The sequence below is a fragment of the Gorilla gorilla genome, chromosome 17 (assembly GCF_029281585.2).
Source record: "Gorilla gorilla gorilla isolate KB3781 chromosome 17, NHGRI_mGorGor1-v2.1_pri, whole genome shotgun sequence".
Classification (NCBI taxonomy): domain Eukaryota; kingdom Metazoa; phylum Chordata; class Mammalia; order Primates; family Hominidae; genus Gorilla; species Gorilla gorilla.
The window spans coordinates 79,075,736-79,101,727 of NC_073241.2; the positions used below are offsets into that span (position 1 = coordinate 79,075,736).

A 25,992-nucleotide genomic window follows, 5' to 3' on the forward strand; every position below is an offset into this window, starting at 1 on the left:
GTCTAATGAGGTAGTGAGACAGTAAATGGACTACTAAGTGAATATGAATTCAGGAAAGTTCCATAAAGGTCAGGGTGCTACAGTGGAAAGTCTCAGGGCGAGGAACTTAGGGTAAACAGAGAACCTGACTGAAGAGGAAGCATCTGAGACTTGGTGAGCAGGACCCAGGCCCAGGAAGGCACAGGAAAGAACATCTGCCAAAGCCCTATGGCATGAAAGAGCATGGTGTGCAAGCCGTCCCCAGAAAGGCCATTTGTCTGATGCACTGGGAGCTAGAGGAGTGGCCTGAGATCACGTTAGAGTCACCATAGTTTGAGTTTTTAAAAGATGCTCCTGGTGGCTTCTTAGAGAATGACTGAAGAGGGGTAAGAATGGAGGTAGGAGCCTCTAAAAGCTCTTGTGGTTGTCCAGGCAAGTGATTCTGGTGGCTTAGGACCACAGTAGTGGAGGTGGAGAGGGGAAGAAATGGATGTATTTGAGCTATATCTTGGAAGAACTGATAATACTTGCTGATAGACTGGAGATGAAGAGTGAGGGAGAGGGTAGAACTGAGGAAAATGCCTGGATTTCTGACTTGAGCTACTGGCACTGAGAAGAACTTGAAGAGGGAGCTGGTTAAGTGGGATATGATAAAAGTTACTGCTCAGGGCATGTTTAAGAAGACATCTGTGAGAAAAGTCAAGACGGGAGTTTGCTACAGGAGTCTGGAGGTAGAGACCAGTGCTGGGATGTAAATGTGATGATATATTATGTATGTATGTATACATGTATGTACTTTGAAACAGGGTCTCACTCTGTCACCCAAGCTTGAGTGCAGTGGCCCAATCACGGCTCACTGCAGCCTCAACCTCCTGGGCTCAAACAATCCTCCCACCTCAGCCTCCTGAGCAGCTGGCACTACAGGCACATGCCATCACACCCAGCTCATTTTTCTGGTTTTTTATTTTGTACAGATGTGGTCTCACTATGTTGTCCAGACTGGTCTTGAAGTCGTGGGCTCATGTGATCCTCTGGCCTTGGCCTCCAAAGTGCTGGGATTACAGGCATGAGCCACTGCACCCAGCCAAATGTGATGGTATTTAGAATCATAGAAAGAAATCGCCACAAATCCAAAAACCAATCCCAAGAAACTCACAGCAGTGGAGCAGCTGCCCAAGAAGATGAAAAAGAATGGCCTGAGAGGCAGTGGAAAAGCAGAGACATGAACAGAAGTCAGTTCAAGGAGGACTGGTCAACTGGGTCATGTTTTGGAGAAGTCAAATAAGGTGAAGACAGAAAGATCTCCACTAGTTCTGGCAATATGAACATAAAGGGTGGCATGAGCAAGAGAACTGTGGCTTAAGTGGTGGCAGCCAAGTGAGATTAGAGTGAAGAATGAATGAACCACTCATAAAGTCCTTAAGAAAACTAGGAATAGAAGGAAACTTCCTGACCTTGATAAAGCATTATCAGAAACCTACTGTAAGCATCAACTTAGGAACGAATATGAGCATTACCACATTTTATTTCCTCCAGTACTGCGCCAGTGGTCTCAGCACAAGGCAAAAAGGCAATAAAAATAAATGAGATACTATCTGCATGATTCAAATTAATAAAAGGGTTCCACAAGCTGGCTAGATATATAATATCCAAAAGCTATTCATTAGCAATAATCAAATGTAAAAGAAAATAGGAAAAAGGTCTCAGTTGGATAACAAAACTACACAAGACCTTTATGGGGAAAAGCGATAAACCTTTACCAAGGCCTGTGCCAGGAGATGCCCTGGGAAGCGGATTGCTTCAGCTATTGGCGACAATTCCTTCTTCATCTGGAAATTCATAGGCTTGATAAACTATCACTAGTGTTTCTAGAAGATGGTAACATGTGGCCTTGGTCATTTCATCCCACAGAGAAAGTTTATTATAAGCTACAACAAAAGAAGAATATGTAAAAAACAAAATGTTCTGCAAAACATTGTTTTATTATGAGAAATTATACAGGGCTCTTACTTTTTAATATTTTTATGACAGTAGCGGAAGCCTGCTTCTTCTCAGTAAGGATCCCAAACAAGAAAAGCTGGACTTGCCTGTTGCCACTAGTCCATTATCCCAAACCGTGGGTGGGCCGCTTGTCATCTGCCTCTCTATGACAGAAAGGGGGATGTATGTGCCACTCCAGCTTTTTAATCAAATGAAGGAAACCATATAAGCAAAGGGTTGAGGAAACAGTGTAGGTACTTATGATACTATTATTTAACATCTAGTATTATTTAACATCTATTATTCAGTGAGCCATGACTGTGCCACTGCAATTCTGCCTGGGTGACAGAGCAAGATGCTATCTCAAAAAAAAAAAAAAAAAAAAAAAAAAAAAGGCCGGGTGCAGTGGCTAACGCCTGTAATCCCAGCACTTTGGGAGGCCGAGGCGGGTGGATCACGAGGTCAGGAGATCGAGACCATCCTGGCTAACACGGTGAAACCCCATCTCTACTAAAAATACAAAAAATTAGCCGGGCGTAGTGGCAGGCGCCTGTAGTCCCAGCTACTGGGGAGGCTGAGGCAGGAGAATGGCGTGAACCCAGGAGGCGGAGCTTGCAGTAAGCTGAGATCGCACCACTGCACTCCAGCCTGGAGGACAGAGTGAGACTCCGTCTCAAAAAAAAAAAAAATTTTCCCCCAATAAATGTATAACCCATAAATTCAATTTAATCTTAATTAAAATTTCCAATGGCTCTTTGATGATGAAGTTAACAAGAATAGGGCCTTGCCCTACTAGATATCCAGTCTTAGAACAGACAAATAAAGCAATGGAAGTGTTGTGGGGGCATTTTAAAGGGAGAAAATAAAGGATGAAAGATGGCCTTTAAGCTGGGAAGAAAGGAAGTAAGGTTTATACACACAGTGGAATATTACTCAGCCTTTAAAAAGAAGGAAATTCTGACACATGCTACACCGTAAGGTGGATGAATCTTGAGGACATTATATAAAGTAAAATAAGCCAGTCACGAAAGGACAGATATTTATAATTTCACTTATGAGGTACCTCGAGTCATCAAATTTATAGAAACAAAATACACTGGTGGTTGTCAGGGGATGGGGGATAGGAGAATGAGGAGTTATTGTTTCCATGTGTGGTGACTGAAAAAGTTCTGTTGATAAAAAGTGGGGATGTTTGTATAAAAATGTGAATGTACTTAATACCAGTGAATTGTACGCTAAAAAAGGGTTAAGATGGTAAAGTTTATGTAATGTGTATCTATCTATCTTATCACAATTTAAAATTTTTAAAAATATAAATGACAGGAAAATATTAACTGAAGTTAAGGCAACATTTATTTGATTTCCTTAGTCATATTATCTAAGGCAGAAGTGGTGGTTACTTGGCAAGAATACGATTTCTTTTAATGTCTTCTATAGTTGAGTTTTAGCTCAGAAATACATCATATTTCACCGGTTCAAATCTGAGAGAATGTACTTCTAGCATGGGCTCCTATTCATGATCAATGCATTTTTGTGTCACCATGGCTTGATCAAACTTAATCACTGTTTCAATGGCAGGGCATGGCCAGTTGTGGCAGCTGCTCTGAAGGTCACTTGTTTTACTGTGGCCTGGCCAAGTAGAGTAAGGGTGGGTCACAGTGAGCTCACTGGTCTCTTCAGGCTGTGCTCTGAATGATGACAGCAATACCTTGGCCACCTCCAATGCAAGCTGATCCAATGGCATATTTTCCACCCCGACGCCTGAAAAAGAAAGCAGTGACTGAAATCTACTCTAATAAAAAATCAGATTAATGAAATAGAACTAATAACAATCACGTCTGCATTATTCATCCTTACATTATTCATCCTTATTCAGCTCATCTGCTCAATCTTTTCCCCAGTCCTCAATTTTGGTATAATTACAACAGGCAACAGACTTTGGAAAGCTGAAAGTTTTTAATCAAAAAAAACAAAAAACAAAAAACAAACAAAAAACACCAGAAGAGGGAGGCAAACTAAAAAGGAGATGAGTGGATTTAGGGTTATAGAGTGGATTTAGGGTATATGAAACACATACAGAAGCTTGTGTGTGTTACGGGAAAGGAGTGAGAAGAGGAGGTAACTGGATAAATGGGAAGCTGGGGAAGGGGATGAACATTAAGCTCCTTTGATTTATATATTTGATTTATATAGTGTGAGAGCCTCATGGCACCTTAGAAGAAATGTAATTAATAAAGTTTGTCCCTATGAAAGGGCAGATAATTTAGAAACTATCCATGTCCCTTTCATAAAAATTAGACTCTTTTAAAGTACTCCTCACTCCTAATATGATGACTTCGAGAAAATTATCAAGGAATTACTTTTGTATGTGGCAATCACCTATTTCAACTCAGTGAATCATTAAGTGAAATAAGAGTCACATTTCCCCCGGCCTAACTGGGAGTCAGAGTAATTTTTCAGCCTGACTTACTTGGTTTTGTTTGCAATTTTTCTACAGAGCAAAATATTCCAAAAATAGAAGAGCTCCTCCCTCTGGTACTATCTATCAAAACTGAAAAGCACCAAACACCCAAAAGGTTCCTCCTGGAACCCTGCAAGCAGTGAAAAGAAAAACTTAGACCCAAATGTCAGTTTGCTTAGATTTCATAAATTATGGCATCTAGATCAGTACTCACTCAGTACTTTTTTTTTCTAAAATAGATTTATTTTACTCCTGTAACTGGCACTAAAATACAAGTGCCATAAGAAGCAGGGCCTCATTATCTGCTCATGCAGTGAACACAAGCTGAGTGGGCACACAGTGCACAGAGACTGGACACACAGAGGAAGAGCTTGGTTCTTAAGTGCAAAGCCACTGACAAGGTGACTGACTCATCTATGAGACCAGATGAAAAGCACTGCCCAAGTAACTTGTTCCTGGTAACAGCCAGTGCAGGAGACATGAAGAAGAATGAAAAATGTTGGAGTGTTCTGGGGAAACCTAAATCCATGCATTTCTATAAAAAAACAGCAAATCTGAAATGCAGCTATTTCTAGCAAATACCTTAATTCGTGAACCAGGTGTGCAGTAATTCTTGATCCAGATCCTCCCAGTGGGTGACCCAAAGCAATGGCTCCTCCATTCACATTGGTTTTACTTATGTCAAGATCCAAACTCCTCTCAACAGCTAAGTACTGGGGAGCAAAAGCTTCATTCACCTTAAAACAAAAATTAGAGCACTAACAAAAATCCTTACTCACAAACTAATTTTTAAATGAGAATGGTCCAGTCCTATCAACAGCTAAGTCTACTGTTTCTTCCTATTTAAATTACGTCACAAAGTTATTTTATCTACAATCATTCTGCATAAAGCTATCAGGTTTAAAATGTGTATATTTACTAAGTAATACTTTTAGTCAAATGCATCCCTTAGAGGAAATTCTCAGTAATCCCATAAATTGACACATACCAGACACAGTGGGATATTGTAGAAAGCCCACAGGTTTTAGAACTGGATGGATGGTTCAAATATTGGCTATACCATTTGTTAGGGTGTGACCTTATGCATATTCTTTAAACTCTTTAAATTCACGTTTCCGCGTGTGAACATGTGACTGTGGTATCATGCTAAGAGTCACTGTCACGGTTAGATAAAATCATGAGTATTAAGTGTCCAGTGTATTACCTGAAACATGGCAAGTACTCAATAAGTGGTTGCAAGTATTATTATTATTATGCAGTACTAGGAGCTATCCTTCCAAGAAGCTGACACACAACAAAGAATAAACCTTCAAAGCCACGTACATAAAGGGAACAGTTACTATGTTGAAATGTGGCAGAACTGAAAAGTGTATTATGTTATACTTACACAAACTGGCAATTACCTTACTTCAAGTTTATAGTACTGTATTATCATATGATCTTAATTCAGGAATTTTATAGATAAGAAAACTCATTCTAAGAAAGGTAACTTTTGCAGAGTTGGGATAAAATTCAGTCTTGTGCTCTCTCCTACTATACTATGTGGTCTCTCAAGATGGTGCCTCATATGTGCTTAGATCCACCATTATCTTTCTACTCTATATACAGAGCCATCTTCAAGGAAGTACTAAGAGACCTAGAATAGGTAGTGAAACTAGGCTTTTGAACCTAGGAAAACTATGGTCTGAGTTATGTCCTTGAGAATGTATACATTTCCAAATGATTATGAACAACTTCCCAAAGTTGATATAGTTTAATAGTTTTAAATGTGAAGTCTAAAGTGAGAAATTTAGTGGTACCTATTTGCTGACACAAATATAATAAATTAAACAGCCTCTTTGAGGCTCTGAACTGTGATCTGCTAAAAGTGGAAGAGATTTAAGGATAAACCATTTGTCTGAAATCATGGTTTCCTGTGTGAGAGATTATCATAGAGGAAATCACACCTGTGCCTACCCCTTCTCTATCAAGTTAAATAGATTTCCTTTGTTCTATTAGTTATTTCCCAATGCCAGGCATCACATGCTTAATCACCTAAAATTTTCAAATATTCCAAAAGTGTGGAATGTATATAACCATCTTTAAATGTTTTTCCACCTCTTCTTTTAATTATGCTTAAGACACTTTAGTTCTAATACTAACATTTAAAAAGAAATCACTCAATAAATTTAAGTTCCAGTGTCAAAAATTATGATAGGTGCATCCCAAATCAAGCTACAACTATCGTATAAAAGCCAAAGATACATTTAAGGGAGGGGGCTCTATCTGGCGAGAAGGGCAAGAAACTTGTAGATTTGGCACTAAATATTGCTTTTCTATTATGTCAATTATTTTACATATATTTTTTCACTTTAATCTATTAAGTTAAAGTTACTTTTCTCCCACCTTATCTAATATTCAACAGGCATGTTAATAGTCTAAAATGTAACAGTTTTATAAAGTAGTAAGAAATTCCCAGGAATTTATACTTGAGTAAGAGAAATCAGGCAGTTTGAATATTCAAATATAAGTAAAGCATGTTAACCAGGTGGGGAAAAGTATCAACACAAGGCATCTAATGAAGGTACTATTTATTGAGATGTACATCATTTGGAAAGGCTAACTACAATGAAATTCAAAGAGCAATGAGACCAAATTAAAGTCATTTATGCTATTAAAGTACATGGTTTATTCATGTTGTTAAAAAAAAAAACAAACACTTACCTCTACCAAATCCATGTCCTTAAGACTCAGTCCTGCTTTCTTCAGTGCCCCACTGATAGCAGGGACAGGACCTATATAATAATAAAAATCTTCTATAAAAATATAGAAATAAATGTCATCTTATATTTATGTATCAAGCTTCTCCTTCTTTCCAAGTAAGAAATAATGCGGCAGTTATTAGTAGCCACAAATCTTACTACCTTGATAGTACCTATTAAATGAAGTGACCATAAAGAGGCAGAAAAAGGGCCCAGGCATGGTGGCTCATGCCTGTAATCTCAGTACTTTGGGAGGCTGAAGTGGGAGGATCACTTTAGCCTCCTGGGCAACACAGCAAGACCCCATCTCTAAAAATATAATAATAAAAATAAAATGGAACCAAGGTGAAAAGTTGTTTATACATTCAAACTGCAGATAAGAGAATTACATGAAAAGTTCTACCATAAATGGCTTTAAGATTGAAAACAGCCAAAGGAGTCCATATATGGGATTTTAGTTATATTAATAGATTATAATTGATATCAAAGAGCAAGGCAGACTGAGTGCTCTCTTGGGATCCAAGCCATATGCATTCACAGCACAGAAGTTACTGTGGCTACACTCTGAATTTTCAGGCCCATTTGGATAAAAGACAAGAAATAGCAGTATCTCCACATGGGCACAGAGAGATGGGAAACTATGAGGCACTTCAGGGAAGGTTTTATGAAGTAAGGTGATGTTTACAACTCCAAGGGTAGGCAGGAAATTTAAATAAAACATAACTCCTAATTTAAGAAATGCAACTCCATCTAATAAGACTTCTGAAATAAACTTTAGCTCCCAGATTTCTGATGATGTAATGAGAGTTTAATATTGCTCATAATTTAAGTAAATCCATATTTTTTTCTCAAAAGGTAAAAAATTTGGGTAGAGAAGATTATCTACTTCTCGACTTGTTCTTAAAGAAACTGCCAAAAATGTCTACAAAGAAAAATATGTAGTATGTTCTGCTGAATTCAAGTAGTCAAATATTCTGCATCAAGTTTCACAAGCATTTTACCTTATAAAATGGAAAATCAGTCTTTACAAGAAAGGCATAATGAAACCTAAATATAATATTTATTTTGTCACGTAGTTAAAATGCTCTTTGGACAACAAACCATGTGCTTATTGATTAGGACTATCCAGTTAATGCACTTCAATTTAAAATGCCAGTTTCATGTGGCTACTGATTTACTACAGGATCTGATTCCAGATTCTCTTTGTATGTCTAAAGCACGAAATTATGAAAATGAGATGGGTAGTCAGTAGTAAAGCATCAGTTATCCAGCCTGGTCAGGGGATGAAGTAGCCAACAGTGGTGACAGACACATAAAAGGTGGACAATGTTCAGACCACTGTACACACTTCCTTGTCTGCATAAACAACACAGCAAGCATGACTCGTACTTTCACTTTAACTCAGAATCCACCGTAACAATATGCTAGGCCATAACTCGATTTTTAAAGGAGTCTTCCCACACCACTGTTATTTACTGGGACTTCAGGAAGGTTTAGTATTCTTGTTAGGAAAAGGAGACCTTATTTCTAGTCCTGGTTCCTGTCACTAATAGCTGTGCGACTTTGTGCATCTCTCTGGGCATCAAGCTACTCATCAATAGCACTCTGAATGGGTTTTCCACCTTTTTCTCTTTAAGCATCAGAATTCTTTTTGCATATGATGCCAAGTAATAGATAATGCCAGACTGCTCCAGCTGAAGAGGCTCAAAGTTCCACCCACCAACCTCTACCATTGCCACCCCTGAGGAGTTCCAGGGAGTGCTGTCTTTCTATAGCTGTGTATTTCCTCAGAACCAGTACTATTCTTTTCAAGTCATGGCTTTCCCCCTTTTTTTTGGTCTGCAGCTATTCTGCAGGGCTAAGGATTGCTAGTCATTAGGTAATCATAGAACTGAGGACCACTATTCTTGTAAGTTAGATTAACAAACCAGTTCCCACTAGATACTTAATAATTTATTCTCCCCACTTATTCATCTGGGATGCTTCAACGAGTTACTTTGTTTAATCCCATCACTATATACAAGTGACAGCCAAACTTCTAGATGAAGGGGGCAGCTAATACTGTGGGACATCTGGAATGTACAGCTCTGTTCAAGCCCTGAGGAAAAATGACAATCCTACCACAGTGGCATTCTTTGTACTTTAGGGCAAATATTCAGGCCCAGGAACAGAAGGAAGGAAAACAACGCTTTCTTGGCTCACTGGCTATGCTAATCTACCAGAACCTATTAAATAAGGTTAAACTGAAAAAGGAGTATAAAACAGCCAACCCATGTCACATACATTTGTTTGATCATCAAAAGCATCTAGGTGTATGCAGGAAAAAAACCAGCTCTGCTCTTGGGCTGGGCGTGGTGGCTCACGCCTGTAATCCTAGCACTTTGGGAGGCTGAGGTGGGCGGATCACCTGAGGTCAGTAGTTTGAGATCAGCCTGGCCAAAGTGGAAAAACCCTGTCTCTGCTAAAAATACAAAAATTAGCCAGGCACCTGTAATCCCAGCTACTGGGGAGAATGAGGTTGCAGTGAGCTGAGATCATGCCACTGCACTCCAGCCTGGGTGACAAAGTGAGACTCTGTGTCAAAAACAAAAAACAAAACAAAACCAACTCTGCTCTTGGGCTCCACTCTGGACTTACTGAAACAAAATCTAAGGGTGTGGGGTTATGAGTGGATTTTGACAATCATCTGGGGTTGGGAACCACTGCCCTAGATATCAAAATAATAAATGCCATAACAACATACGGATGTTTAATTTTTCCACCACCTTCCATTTCTAAGACAAAAGTTATCTTTTGCCAATAGTGGATAGCCAAAAGCTAATAAGCTTAAGATTGACTTTTCATATGTGTCAAAATATCTTGCAGTTCTTGCCGACATAAATTTGAGACACATAGTGAAAGATGACAAAATATGAACATGCCAGCTTTTTTTCTTAGGAACTCTATACAGAGATATGTCTTTTCTGAGGGACATGGCAGCAAATATGGTTGAGTATTAATCCCAAGTCAGTGTAAGTGGTATTGTTCGAGTAGAACCTGTAGGCTTACACTGAAGGATCTCTGAGATGGCAGGTCAGTAACAGGTTATTCTCCTCCTCCTCTCTTGGAACCCACCTCAGAAAACAATTTAGTTATTCAAAAAAGTGCTAAACAATCTAAAATCTATACCCTAGAGCAGGCTTTTCCTTAGAGTGGGAGGTTATATGTAGGTGGGATATATCAAAGTTACTGAGCACCAAATTTTATTTTTCTAAGTGAGGCACCTAATTGGTTCCCTGTTCCCCCAGAGAATGACAGGAACTATTAAAATTCAGCATCATGTGTGGTTCCTAGGAGTGCATCCAGCAAAAAGCTCTTTGTTCTACTTCTAAATCAAATATTTTAAGCCAAGACTATACATGTTTATGGACTTCCAAATTTTTTCCAGCTAGTATTTTACCAATCTAATTATTTATAAGTCTTTATTTTGCTAATACTCACCTGAGCAAGAGGAATATTATTTTGACTTCCTGAGACTATGCGTTTAACTCACAGTGAAGAGAGCACTTGATTTCAGAGATACTTGGATTCATACCCTGGCTGTCACTTACTGATTTGGAACCTTGTAAGACAACCTCCCTAAGCCTCAATTTTCTCATTCACAAAGAAGTCTCCCTTACTGGAGACGTGGGAAGACTGAATGTGTGTAAAACAATGAGCAAGGAGCTGCGATACCACCTTCTCCATACAGCCTTCTCTGTTTCACCCCAGGATTTCTCCCATCTCATAATTTCTTTTATCTTGTCAGGATCACGTAATTCTTCTGTTATTTTCTGTGTGTTGACTGATTTCCAAACTCTCAAAGGAACAATAAGATATGATTACTGTGTGTTGATTTTTTAAATCTCAAATGGACACTAAGATATGATTACTTCCTCCATGGAGTTTACACAGTCTTGGTTTTTCTATTGTGTCTAGAACAGTTCTTCATAAAGATTTTTTATTTTTCTATTGTGTCTAGGACAGTTCTTCATAAAGATTTTTTATTTAAACTGATTACCAATCTTCTTTTCTCTACAGGTGACCTTGGTTTGGCCACTTTTTCAGGACTCTGAATGCCAAAGAAGACTTACCTCCAGAAATATTATAGAACCAGTTTGTTTTACTATAAACTTACCAATACCCATGATAGAGGGATCACATCCAGATACAAAGTAGCCCACAATTCTTGCCAGTGGTGTGAAGTTATGTTTCTTAACAGCATCTTCACTAGCTATGATAACAGCTCCAGCACCATCAGCTACACCCTTGAAAATAAAAATACTAGATTAACTAAAGGCTAAAATAATCCAGTTAATCAAGGCAGTTGATCAAGGTTTGAACTAATGGACTAGTAGTATTAGGAATATGGCAGTACATAGGAAGCCAGTGCACAGTGTGAGATACAATTAGAAAAGTGGTACTGTGGTGGATGGAGATTTTTTAAGGCACAGAATACAACTTTACTAAAGAACAAGGAAAAGGGTGTCAAGGAAAAACTTTTATCTAGATGTGAGTAGATGTAAGCAACTTTACTAAAGAACAAGGAAAAGGGTGTCAAGGAAAAACTTTTATCTAGATGTGAGTAGATGTAAGAAGAAATACGATAAACTGTATGCATGAGAAAAAAAAAAGTTTGAAAACCAAAATAAGCCAGATAGATTTGTTTCTGAAATTTCTTAGTTCTGAAAAAATTAAGAAATCAGAAGAGTATTATATAAATATGAAAAGATTTTGTGTGGGACTATGAAAACCTAAATTAATTGAATATGAACACTATTAGTTTAAGCTAAACAACTAAAGACTGGCATAAAAAGTATTTACAAGATACTTCATGATTATTTTCGTTGAACACACCAGGAAGAATTCAAGCTAATCTGTGTGGTGATACCAACCGATGCATTCCCTGCAGTAACAGTTCCATCTTTCTTGAATACTGGAGGAAGTTTCTGTAACTGTTCCAGGGTGGTTTGGGGCCGAGCATGCTCGTCTACCTGCATTGTCTGTTTTCCTTTCTTTGTCTTCACTTCAATTGGTGCCATTTCATCATTAAAGTAGCCAGCATCATTAGCTGAAAAATGGTAGAGAGACTATCATAAGAATAAAAGAGAGAAACATGAAAATAAATCAAACATATTATTCAATTTAATTTCTGATCTACCTTTTCCTCACAGTCTACTTTAATATTGAGTCTTTATTAATTTTTGAGATGGAGTCTCTCATTGTTGCCTGGGCTGGAGTGCAACGGCACAGTCTCGGCTCACTGCAACCTCTGCCTCCCGGGTTCAAGCGATTCTCCTGCCTCAGCCTCCCCAGTAGCTGGGATTATAGGTGCCCACCACCATGCCCGGCTAATTTTTTTTATATTTTTAGTAGAGACGGGGTTTCTCCATGTTGGCCATGCTAGCCTCGAACTCACGACCTCGTGATCCACCCTCCTTGGCCTCCCAAAGTGCTGGGATTACAGATATGAGCCACCACGCTCAGCCTGAGTCTTTACTATTTACTTACACAACTTACCTTCCATATTGGAGGATTTACGATACCATCATGTGTTTATGTAGTTGCATTTTGCATCTTTTAAAAATTATAGAGTCTTTACTATTTACTTACACAACTTACCTTCCGTATTGGAGGATTTACGATACTGTCAGGTGTTTATGTAGATGCATTTTGCATCTTTTAAAAATTATATTTTTAAAAATTATATTTTTTTAACCACAATTTTTTTTCACCAGGTACTGCTAAGACTGTTAGCAGCATTTGTCTGTTAGCTATAGATGTAATGGCAATAAATGGACTTAATACCCCTTTTAAACTTCTTTTGGTGAGATAAGCAATTAAAAAGTTACCAAGTTGTCTATGCCACAAAGTAATCTAACTGAAACTTAATAGTGATAGGCACCTGAAGAAATTATGGGAGCAATCACTAATACAATTATAAGCAAAACATCTTACCTACTTTGACCTCCACTGACTAGAATGTACTGTAGTAATCTATAGCTTTGGAAATAGGGTCAGGAATAATACTAACCTTAATTTTCATATCACTTTACAATTGGCAAAATACTTTCCTTATATGCCCTTATTTGGTTTTAAAACAACCTTATTAGATAAATAGGGAAGGCAAATATTGTTATCTCTATCTTACAGAGGTTCAGTGAATAAATGATATGACTGAGCTTGATAACTTGTGCATGGTAGAAGTAGAAACAGAACTGATAACTCTTGACTTCTAGACCAATCCTCTTCCACTATGAACATATAAGTAAAAAAACACAGATGACTTAGATGGCATCAGCTCTATTCCACTTATCCTTCTGAAATGCTAAGATGGACTTTATCCTCATTACTTCAAGCATTTAATATTCCTAAATAAGAGTTTCCACTTGCTTTAACAGTTTAATTTTTTAAATATCACATTTCTTCAACTTGCTGCACTGCTAAAAGAACTGCTGTCACATTGCCTGTTTTGGACCGGCTCTATAGCAACCTGCTGTGCTACACCAGGGCACTCTAACTAGAGTCTCAGACTAGTTCTAAGTCTCTGAGTTAGGTACAATGATTCTTAATTAGGAGTGGCAGAAGGAAAGCATAAAAGACCCAGTGGGTCTTTTCCAAATACATTACCCCTTCTTATGATTATGATATGGCTTGTGGGAGAGGACATCCTCTATATTCCAGTTGCCACAGTGAGCTATCACCTCTGACAGAGTGTATCGTATTCCTCATCATGTTCTACTGACAACAGGACCAGTTCAGCACAAAACTCAAGGGTCCATCTAGGGTCAAGTAGCAATACCACTTTTTAAGTAGTACTAACTTTTTCAAAAGAGAAATTCTTAGTTAATTTTGCAATAATTAATAAAATATCTGATCATCTAAAGACAAAGGAATAATGAAAAGATGTAATAATTCTTAAAGGTATGATTTGTAAATATTATATAACCATAATAGAAATGATGAAAATATTTCCTATAGATATTTATTCTATAGATACTGATACTTTCCAGTTTCACTCACCAGCTTTCCATCTCTGCTGTGACTGCAGGGCATATTTGTCACATTCTTCTCTGCTTATTTTGTGTTTTACAGCAAGATTCTCTGCAGTCATTGCCATGGTGAGCTGGACATGCTGATCTGTTAATGATACCCATAAAGAATCTTCCAGCTATTAAAAGACATTAATAAAGTGACTTGTTAAGGCATTACCTTTTAAAAGTAGTATGTTATAATTTCTTTAAATAATCAACACTTCCAATAAATAAAAGTAAAATTAAGACTTTCTGATAACCACTATTCATATTCAGTTATGGGATATTTTTTAAAAACATGCAATGTCACAAAATAAAATGCACACATTCTCTGTCCCTCTCTAAATGTGGGGGTCTAAGAACAGCTAACAGGACTAGACGTGCATGGTGAGATCACAGAAGTTACTCTACGATCAAAAATTAAATCCTCAAGGTCATATTTTGTAGAAAACCTGACAATGAGTCTTCATGCAATGTTTTCTTATAGCCATCTTTGTAAACCAGCCCTGAGCTCGGTAATAAAGAGTATTATCTGTTTTTCTTTTTCATCCTGCGCCTCAGTGACAGGAATAGCTGGTTCTATCGGTTACTATGAGGCTGAAAAGAACTTGGGACAGGTTCCCAGAGTTACAGAAAGGTTGTTAATTATTATTCAAGTAGTTAGTCTCTGGTAAGTGTGCCCCACTTTGCTGCCTCATCAACATTTAACTCACTGACCTGTCTTTATAAAAGATATCTCAAAAGTGTTTGGTGGCTAAAATCCGCATAGATTCTCTCAAGTCCCATTCCTTTCAACTTCCAAAAAGGCCAGGTGAGAAACTGGGTGAACAGTGTGAGTCAAACATTACTATAGAAAATGCTAAAAAATATAAAATGTCAGTAGCCCTTTCATATGAAAATGAGAAGAAAACATCATTCTTTATCAGTATTGTACCATCATTCTCAAGTTGTAGCTCTCAAAGATAAAAGAATCAGTTTTTGTTTGATTTGGGACAATATAATCTGTATTCAAAGATGTTTTCTGTGATGATAAAGAAATCTATTCTGAGACTGTCCCAGAAATAAAACTTCTATAAGTCATGTTAAAGATTTAATTACTCAGATTACTAATTGTTTAGTAGTGAGATTAATTCACTCTTTATCTTTTTAATCTACTTCTTCCCTTCCTCCATCTCTCCCATGCCTATGGCCACTTACACAGGATAATTACACTACTAGAGGTCTGCTGAGATAGACAGAATCTAATTTCATATGGGTTAAAATGTCAAAACTAACCACCAAAATAGAGTTTTGAAATAGTTTACAAACTTCTAATCATTCATATCTTGCCAATCCTCATCAACGAAATTGGCTTCAAAATTAGTTTTCTCTCCCATAAAAAGGTATGTTATTAAAAGTACTTATATAATGCTAATAAGAACTAATTCTTTTAAATTTTTATGGTTCCAACCTTGATATCTGATCCAAGCTTGGTTCCAAAACGCACATTTCTGACATAGTAGGGAGCTTGGCTCATGCTTTCGGTTCCTCCACATAAAACAACTTCAGCTTCTTTAACACAAATTTCCTATTTAAAAACAAACAGTAATAAAAACTCCTTTTACCGTACCCAATGTATTAAGAAACACACTGATTTTACAAATTAATGGTAAATCTAACAAATATTGTACTGTAGCTTACAGTGTCTCAAAAGGGAACGCTTTTAAAGTAACTGTAAAGCAAATGCTAAAGTATCCATTACCAAGATGTAGGGGGAGAAAACTAAAAGGTTTCAATCATGTTTGCCTGAGTAACAGGCCCTACCTACATGTGGCTAAGAATAGTAATTCTTAACACAATATAAATCTTGAAAATCAACAGATATTAATATCTGGCATAAATGTACAGCAGATAATAAAGGACAAACCCTTTAAAAAGGCAAAAGAAAAATTTATCCCATTAATGGATGTATCTGAACAAGAACAGAGATTTATAAGAACTAGTTCAATCTAGGTGACTCATAAAAAGGAAACCACTTCATTCTTCCAACACTTTCCACTGTTTGCCTTTCTCAGAAAAGGAGCAAATAATGACCTCTATGAACCTGATGGTTCTTAAAATTATTACTAGGAAAACCGAGGTCACTATTTAAGATATATCGTTATAGAAACAAATTAATGTGAAAATTGTTTATTATAACAATTATTATAAACAATAAGAGCCTCTGGCTCTTATTTTGTTTGTAATAAAATGAAGACTTTTACAAATGAAATTGCATTTCACTTTACTCTCTTCTCTGTGCTCAAAGAAACAAATGTATTTAACCAACTGTCCTTTAAAAAGGTCAAACTAGTTTGTACTTCTACTAACAGCATCATTCACTTCCTTTGAAATAAAATACATTTCCTTATCCTCTCCTAAATTCTTGAGATTTCCTGCTTGCCTCACGGTCTTTATTCAGTGCCTCACAGGTAACGCTCACAGACCTGGGTTCAAATTCTATGACTGAGTAACCTTAATGGCTTTAATCAGTTTCCTTGCCTGTAAAATGGGAATAATAATAATAGTTCTTGCTTCATAGGATGGTTGTAAGATTAAATGAGATATTGAATGTAAATCTAGCAGGGTGCCTAGCATGTAGGAAGCACTCGAAAAGAATGATGAACATATTAGCTTTTAAAAATATTGAAATATATATATATATATATAATACTTACCATTGTAACCATTTTTAAGTACACAGCTCAGTGGTATTAAGTGTATTCATAGTGTGATGCAACCATTACCATCACCCATCTCCAGAACGCTTTTCATCTTGCAAAACTGAAACTCCATATCCATTAAACACTAACTTTCCCTCACCAGTCCCTGGGAACACCATTCTACTTTCTGTCTCTATGAATTTGACTACGCTAGGTATCTCAAAGAAGTAGAAACATACAGTATTTGTCCTTTTATGACAGGCTTATTGCACTTTCAGGTTCATTATTAGCTTTTTTTTTTTTTCTTTTTTTTGGAGACAAGGTCTCACTCTGTTGCCCATGGCTGGAGTGCAGTGGTATGATCATGGTTTACTTGACCTCCAGGGCTCAAGCAATCCTCCCTAAAGCTAAAGTGTTATATTGCAGTGGGACATTTCTTCTAGTAACTATTAACATATTTTCAGAGAATTTAAAAAAATGTCCATACCTGACATCCATTCACAATGGACTGAAAACCAGAACCACAGAGCCTATTAATCGTGAGAGCTGGGGTCTCCTTTGGGATTCCCACACGCAAACCAACATGCCTTGCCAAATATATAGCATCTGCAGAACTCTAGAAGAGAGAAGGAAAAGAAAAATAATTTCCTCTATAAATCTACTAATTAAGAACAAGCACGAAATACATGGAAATGTTGGCAATCTATCAAAAATGATAAACTATATGGCTCTAAGGTAGGACAAATGCATCTAAGTACAGCATATTATATCTAATATGTGTTTACAATTTGAATAAAAACTATAGTCAATTGGGTTTTTTTCTATTTTTTTATTGGGGCAAAATACACATAACAAAATTTATCATTGTAACCATTTTTAAGTGTATAGTTCAATGGTATTATTTAAATACATTCATAATGTTGTGTAACCATAGTCAATTGGTTTTCAAATATATTAAAGATAATTGCTACTTAGAGAAATCCCATTAAGTCCTTACTATAAGACAGAAATTTATAACAATTAGAGTTATTTAAAAATGTAATACGCTATCCTAAAGTAGTATGCTCCTTAACAGAGGAAGTATCAGAGGCTGTGGTTCTCAACCTTGGTTGCAGGCTGGAATAACCTAGGAAGCTTTATTAACATACTCATGCTTAAGTTCCTAAGCAAATCAATTAAACCAGAAAGGCTGGAGGTGGGGCCTGGGCATCAGTAGTCACTTTTAAAAAGCATCCCAAGTAATTCTAATGTAAAACAGGCTGAGGACTGCATACTTAGGGAGAAGACAGATGAATGATTGGTCAGAAGAGTAAGAGGTAGGAGTAGACCACCACTCCCAAAACTTTAAAATGCATATGGGGGCATCTTGTTATAATAAAATGTAGGTTCTGAATCAACAGGTCTAGGTCTGCCAGAGATTCTGCATTTCTAACCATTTCCCTGGTGAAGCTGATGTTGCTAGTCCAAGAACCACACTTTGAATAAAAAGAATGACTTAAAAAAAAAAAACCAACAACAACCAAAAACATTAACAGCCTGTTTTGGAGGCTGTTAGCAAGAGCAAAAGCAAGTTTGACAAAATGTAAAACATTGGTCTATCAAGGTACGGGGTTTTAGGATGTTCATTGTACTATTCTTTTAACTTTTGTGTAGGTTTCAAGTTTTTCAAAACTTGACAAATTCAGCACATTTATAAGTTAAGGGTTTTGAATGCAGATGGAACTGGGAGGAACTCAGAATAACATCAATTAATCTACTAACTAAATGTTTCATTTGTTGACTGAGATGAAATTATCTTATTTTACAAATTAATGTCATTAAAAAAATTCTTGGCCAGTGGATATTCTTTTGCCAAGGTTTGTCAAATATCACATATCAACAGAATAAAAAAAATTTACACGATCATCTCGTGTAAATTATTAACAGATAAATATTTGGGGTTAGGCCTTTATGGTTAAGAGAGAACAGAATATGCTTCGAATAACATTTGACAAATACCACAAAGCTGCTTTTCTAATTGAGTTTAATATTATTAGATATCACTTGGAATAAATGAGTTTTACTTATTTCTTAGGAAACAATGAAATCCAATGTGGATTTCAACACAAAAAGTCAACAGAAAAAGTATTTGACAAAATACAACACCCTTTCATGACAAAAACACTGAACAAACTAGGAACAGATGGCAACTTTCTCAATCTGACAAAGGGAATCTATAAAAAATCCACATCTATCATCATATGTAAAGGTGAAAGGCCAGATGCTTTCCCCCTATAATCAGGAATAAGACAAAGATATCCATTTCTTATAACTTCTATTCAACATTGGAGATTCTAGCCAGGGCAATTAGGGAAGAAAAAGAAAAAGAATCCACATTGGATTTCATTGTTTCCTATGAAATAAGGAAAACTCATTTATTCCAAGTGATATTTAATAATATTAAACTCAATTAGAAAAGCAGCTTTGTGGTATTTGTCAAATGTTATTCGAAGCATATTCTGTTCTCTCTTAACCATAAAGGCCTAACCCCAAACATTTATGTTAAGCACTTAACATCCTTACAAGAAAACTCTATCTTGGCCTGACAGAAAACTTAACGCAAGAAAAACTGTCTTTAGGAACAGAGGCACAAACACAATGAAACTGATACTATTTATAGTGACTTTGTGTTTTAAAGTTTGAGAGAATACATGCTGGGAAAAAAATATTTTTCCTTCAAAATTCTAGAAAACACAAAAAACGAAAGTATCCAATTTCTATTCAATCTGTTCTAATGCCTTTAGGTCAGAGGTAAAAGTTACAAAATAAAATAAAAAGAACAAAAGACAACATTGAGAATTCTTTATGAAAATATTTTAGGTTCAACAGACATAACTGCCAAAGGAAAAAAGTCACTGCTTTTCCTGGATGTGAAGATACACAATGGCAAGATGAACAGCATCACGTTCAAATGCGAGGCCTAGTGATTTCTGTGTCCATTGTCATTCTCTTTCCTTTAGCAATGATCACATCATTCACATCTTTAAATATATGTATCATATATATATTTGTGTGTGTATATATGATACATAAGATATATCATAGAAACTGATCAAATATATATATCTCTCTCTCTCTTATCTTTTTCATTAGATTATTACCTCCTTTTGGTCCACCTTGGGTGCCATAGCACCTATAATAGCCTCTAACTAGGTATCCAACAAATGTTTGTATACTTTAAAGGAATTCTGAATTTTCAATTACCTGCATATGAATGATTGATTTTGTACATCACACATAGCAAGACAGAGGGTAAGGAAGCATCTTATTTCTTACAACAAACACTGATCAAGCTCCTACAATGTGTAAGAAAATTAGGGGAGGTGTGCTGTAATGGCTTGGGTTTACTAAGGTGGCATATACAGAAGATCAATTAACTTCAAGTAAGCCAAGGAAGTCAATCTGCTATTTAGGAAGCACTGAAATGCATCCCAAGTCAGACATACAGTTTCTAGAACATATGATGCTTTGAATTATGCATGCCGTTGATTCTGGAGTCACAGAATTACTCAAATTACAAACGTATAAAGTCTGTAACTATTGGCTGGGAGTGGTGGCTCACGCCTGTCATCCCAGCACTTTGGGGGGCCGAGACAGGAGAATCACGAGGTCAAGAGATTGAGACCATCCTGGCCAATGTGGTAAAACCCTGTCTCTATTAAAAATACAAAAATTAGCTGGGCTTAGTGGCACACGCCTGTAATCCCAGCTACTCGGGAGGCTGAGGCAGGAGAATTGCTTGAACCCGGGAGGCGGAAGTTGCAGTGAGCCAAGATCGCACCACCATACTCCAGCCTGGCGGCAGAGCGAGACTCCATCTCAAAAAAAAAAAAAAAAGTCTATAACTATTATTAACTTGTTTACCATTATGATATGTTAAAGGAATTATTTTTAGAAACTGATCAAAGAAGCAATAGGAGTGAACACCTTCCTTTACCCTACTAACCTGCAGGACATTGCCCATAATCACACTGTCAACCGTTTCAGGTGAGACTTTGCCAGCAGACAAGGCAGCCTTGGCAGCAAATTCAGACAAGTCAGTAGCAGTGAAGTCTTTCAGAAGGCCTCCGTAAGCTCCAAATGGCGTTCGCTTAGCAGCAACTACAAACACACCTATTGCAACAAGAAGAGATTTGTAAGCCATCACAGGTTAGTAAATACCTCTAAATGCTTCGAATAATCTCACTGTGAAACCTTACACAATTTAAAATTAGATAATGGAAATTTCTGTTAGGCAATAATACCTAGAACAAGTCATACCCATGGAAGCAGAGTCTTAAGGACTACCAGTTTGACAGTTCGATCTTTACCTACACGCAGGTACCAAGAACTGCACTGCATGCTGTTAAGGAAGAAGACCACCACTTCTCCTGCGCACCCCGCCCCCCTTGCCTAGTTTATAAAACAGGAGGAAAAGAAAAAAGCAAGAAGTTAAAAAGAAACAGAAGTAAGATAAATAGCCAGATAGCCTGGTGCCACCACCTGGCCCTGGTAGTTAAAATACTACTACTACTACTACTACTACTACTACTACTAATAATAATAATAACAACAATAATATCAATCCCTGACCTAAACTACTTGTGTTATCTGTAAATTCCAGACATTGTATGAAAAAGCATTGCAAAACTTTCTGCTCTGTAAGCTAATGCATGTAGCCCCCAGTCACGTTCCCCACACTTGCTTGATCTATCACCATCCTTTCATGTGGACCCCTTAGAGTTGTAAGCCCTTAAAAGGGCCAAGAATTTCTTTTTGAGGGAGCTCGGCTCTTAAGAAGCAAGTTGGCGGATGCTCCAGGCCAAATAAAGCCTCTTCCTTCTTTAATCCGGTGTCTGAGGAGTTTTGACTGCGGCTCATCCTGCTACACTGTGATGTAAAGCCATTCTAGTTAGACAACTTTCTTGTTCTCTGATGCTTCACAATGCTAGAAACATATGTTGAGAACTAAAATCCTTCTTCTATGTGCTGGAGTATATTGCCTAGTATTAGAATAAAAGAATCTCCAAACTAGAAGGTGCCTTAGGGTTGTCTGAGGTCAACCACTCACTCTATAACAACTACCTCTAAAAATTCCTGACAAAAAGGTTCTCTCTAAACCTCTGCCAGAAAACTTTCAGTAAGAGGGCATACTCTACCGCATGAAACAGTGTGCTGGTCAATGGACAACATAAACTAATTATATTGCTTTTTTTTTTTTTTGGAGACAGAGTTTTGCTCTTGTCGCCCAGGCTGGAGCGCAGTGGCGCGATTTTGGCTCACTGTAACCTCCGCCTCCCGGGTTCAAGTGATTCTCCTGCCTCAGCCTCCCGAGTAGCTGGGACTACAGACACCCACCACCAGGCCCGGCCAATTTTTGTATTTTTAGTAGAGACGGGGTTTCACCATGTTGGCCAGGCTGGTCTTGAACTCCTGACCTCAGGGGATCCACCCACCTCGGCCTCCCAAAGTGCTAGAATTACAGGCGTGAGTCACCCACTCCCGGCCCCAACAAATGATATTTCTTTATATTGAACTAACTCAGCTTACAAAGTCTTCCATCCACCAATTCTAGTTCTCTCCAAAAGCACCAACACAGATAGTGATGTAGTTTCTAGAATATATGCTGCTTTGAATTTGAATTATATATGAAACCGGTTCTAGAGTCACAGGATGACTCAAGTTACAGACTTCAAATAAATAACCTGAACTATTATCTTTTACTCTTAGAAAAAAAATGGGCAAAACAGGTTACCTTCTATATGTGTATCCCCCACCTCCAGTATCTGAAGTCAGCTAACCTGTAAGTCCCCAAACCTAGCGACTCTCATCTCAGGTAAATTAAAGGCATTCTTTCAATAGTTTTTTATTTGACATTAATTCTGACTGCTTTCCTCTAAAGACACTGTAGTTTGCCAACATCCTATTAAAATGTGTCCCTTAGAATATAAGAATATAACAAAATAGCATGCATTTTATCTAAACACAAAGAATACAGAGGAATTATCTATACATCTATTAATACAAACTAAGACTATAAATTTGCAGCATCGCTATTAGTTAAATCGGTGTCCTTGTACAAATAAACAAAAATCACCCCTTCCCAATCCCCTACTACCATCTGCCAAAAAAACTTGTGACTATACAAATATATGATTATGATGTGAGTGGTACCCACTCATCATCATTAGAGCTGTACAGTGCAAAACCAGCATATCAGTAAGCAGCATCAGTTATAGCCATTTCATCATATTGACATTCATTAGGTGTCTACTAAATACTAGACATTTTATCACTTTCCACACAAAAGCTAATCTTCCCAGCAACTCTGCAAGGTAAATATTATAGCTAACATAGAGGGGACACTTACTATGGAATAGACTTCACGCTAGCACTTTGCATATACTAACTTTATTCTCTCCAAGACAATCTAAGCTCACATTTCCACATCTTGTCAAGAAATTATGGGACTTTCGGCAATGGGTTTGTGATAAGATACTGATCTACAAATGAGACTATTCAAGCATTATACCACTACTGGTATCTAAGTATAATCTTCCAGTTTATGATCTCTTTCATCAAACAAACCAAACCTAGCCTAAAATATTTCTATTTCAACCTCTCTTTTCATTCCTATTTTGAGAAATTTGCAGTTTAAAGGAATATTAGAAGCAATATATATAACTATAATTTAGAACAGATCCACTCAGTTTTTTACAGATACAAATTCAGATAGTTACAAAAGGCCATAAATACTAGTCGAGTGCATTACAAACGTTTTGTTCTGGTAAATTGGTTATTCTGTACCATGATGCCTTCCTGAATCTTTTCAAGTTTCCTTTCATCCTCCTTCCTTAACAGTCTCTGCCTATTTTTATATCAGTGTTTTCTTTTTTTTGAGACAAAGTCTTGCTCTGTGCCCAGTCTAGAGTGCAGTGATGTGATCACAGCTCCCTGCAGCCTCGACCTCTGCAGCCTTGACTTCCCCAACTCAAGTGATCCCCCTGTCTCAGCCTCCCAAGTAGGTAGGACTACAGGCATGTGCCACCACACCTGGCTAATTTTTACCTTTTTTTTTTTTTTTTGTAGAGATGGGGTCTTGCTATGTTTCCCAGGCTGGTCTCGAACTCCTGGGCTCAAGCAATCCTCCCACCTTGGCCTCCCAAACTGCTAGGATTATAGGCATGAGCTACTGCACCTGGCCTATCAGTGGTTGCTTTATTTCATTCTTCTTTCCTCTTTCCATGCCTTCTTCCTAATTTCATTAGTTCTGCTTCTGGTCATGGCCTACTATGCTCCTATCTGACCAACCCTCCAACAGATAACAATGAAAAACTCCAGACAATATATAAGAACAACTACTACCTGACGGTCTTGGAAATGAACAAAACTAGACAGGTAAGGAGAAGAGTTGATACTTAAGAGGAAGGGAACAGAACAGGGTAAGTGTCCAATTTATTTATAGCAACTAACTTGAAGACTAACAGTCCATGATGCATGGAATGGCTAGAACTCAGAAACTCAGTCTTACTGGCTTGAAGAATCAGATAATAAAATTCATGGTAAGCACAGCCACTAGAAAGTGAAGGAGAATCTGGGAAAGAGGAGCACCATAGAGGGAGATTCCAAATTTCACATATAAACTCTGCCCAAATATTTGGCTGACTCCTTAGCCATTCATGTGTAGGTCAGACCACAAGCACCTAAGCCAAGCCTTAAAAAACTGAACTTAGATTTAAGCTGCTGCCCACTACAAGGGGAGACACAGTTTATCACGGGGGTGCATGGGGGTGATTTTGTAGGCAAAGTAACTGTCTACAAAAAATAAATAGCCAACCAATCAATAAGTCAGTTCTGTCTGCAGGATTATAACAGAATCCAGTCTCCACAATGTTCCATCTGCAATATTCATAATACAATTCAAAATTAATCCACATATGAGGAAACGAAAAATATGACAATCAACAGAGACCAATCCCAAGAAGACCCAGACACTGAAATTAGCAGACAAGGATTTTAAAATAGCATTCTATTATAACTATGCTCAAGGATGTAGAGGAAAATATGCTCCTAATAAAACATAGGACATCTCAGTAAAGAAATACATACTATAAAAATCCAAAATGGAAATTCCAAAACTGAAAAATACCTGAAATAAAAAATTCCCTGGATGGGCTTAACAGCAAAATAGAAATGAAAGGAGAAAAATTCAGCGACTTTGAAGATAGATAAATAGAAATTAACCAAAATTCAGTGACTTTGAAGATAGATAAATAGAAACTAACCAATCTGAAGAATAGATGAAAAAAAAAGATTAAAAAACAAAGCCAGAACCTCAAGGTCTGACAAAGGAGGAAAGGCAATTCACTGGAAAAAGGATCGTCTTTCCAACAAACAGTGCTGGAACAACAAAACATCTATATACCAAACAAAATGAATCCAGGCAAAAATGCGTCAACTTTGATTGTGGGCTGGGCACTGTGGCTCAAGCCTATAATCTCAGCTACTCAAGAGGCTGAGGTGGGAGGACTGTGTCAGGATAGGAGTTTGAAACCAGCCTAGGCAACATAGCGAGATCCCCATCTCTAAAAAATGTAAAAAATTAGTTGGGCATAGTGGCATGTGCCTGTAGTCCCAGCTATTCAGGAGGCTGAGTTCAAGGCTACCATGGGCTACAATCAAGTCACTGCACTCCAGCCTGGGTGACAGAGTGAGACCTCTTATCTAAAAAAAACAGAAACAAAAACAAAGAGATCATAGACTTAAATATAAAATGCAAAACTCTTAGAACATACGAGAAAAATCTACATGGCTTTGGGTTTGGTGATAATTTTTTAGATCTAACACCAAAAGCAGGATCCATGAAGGGAAAACTTAGGTTGGACTTCATTAAAATTGAAAACTTCTGGCTGCGTGCAGTGGCTCATGCCTATAATCCCAGCATTTTGGAAGGCCAAGGTGGGAGGATTGCTTGAGCCCAGGAGTTTGAGACCAGCCTGGGAAACATATGGGACCCTGTCTCTACAAAAAATTAAGAAATCAGCCAAGCATGGTGGTGTGTGCTTGTGGTCCTAGCCACT

At 37.4% G+C, this 25,992-nt stretch overlaps 1 protein-coding gene across 2 annotated transcripts in view; it reads right to left on the bottom strand.

The window, feature by feature from the left end:
• Nucleotides 1-3,294: 3,294 nt before the first annotated feature.
• ACAA2 (acetyl-CoA acyltransferase 2) overlaps nucleotides 3,295-25,992 on the bottom strand; it is a 28,934-nt gene continuing 6,236 nt past the window's right edge. For both annotated transcript variants that reach the window (XM_004059409.3, XM_019013978.2), the window contains exons 2-10: nucleotides 20,880-21,046; nucleotides 17,382-17,510; nucleotides 15,664-15,780; nucleotides 14,203-14,350; nucleotides 12,075-12,250; nucleotides 11,318-11,447; nucleotides 7,124-7,194; nucleotides 5,003-5,157; nucleotides 3,295-3,720 (exon numbers count right to left, since the gene is read on the bottom strand). In XM_004059409.3, the coding sequence (XP_004059457.1) occupies nucleotides 3,636-3,720; nucleotides 5,003-5,157; nucleotides 7,124-7,194; nucleotides 11,318-11,447; nucleotides 12,075-12,250; nucleotides 14,203-14,350; nucleotides 15,664-15,780; nucleotides 17,382-17,510; nucleotides 20,880-21,046 (1,178 nt within the window). In that variant the 3' untranslated portion in view covers nucleotides 3,295-3,635. The remainder of the gene's footprint in view (nucleotides 3,721-5,002; nucleotides 5,158-7,123; nucleotides 7,195-11,317; nucleotides 11,448-12,074; nucleotides 12,251-14,202; nucleotides 14,351-15,663; nucleotides 15,781-17,381; nucleotides 17,511-20,879; nucleotides 21,047-25,992) is intronic.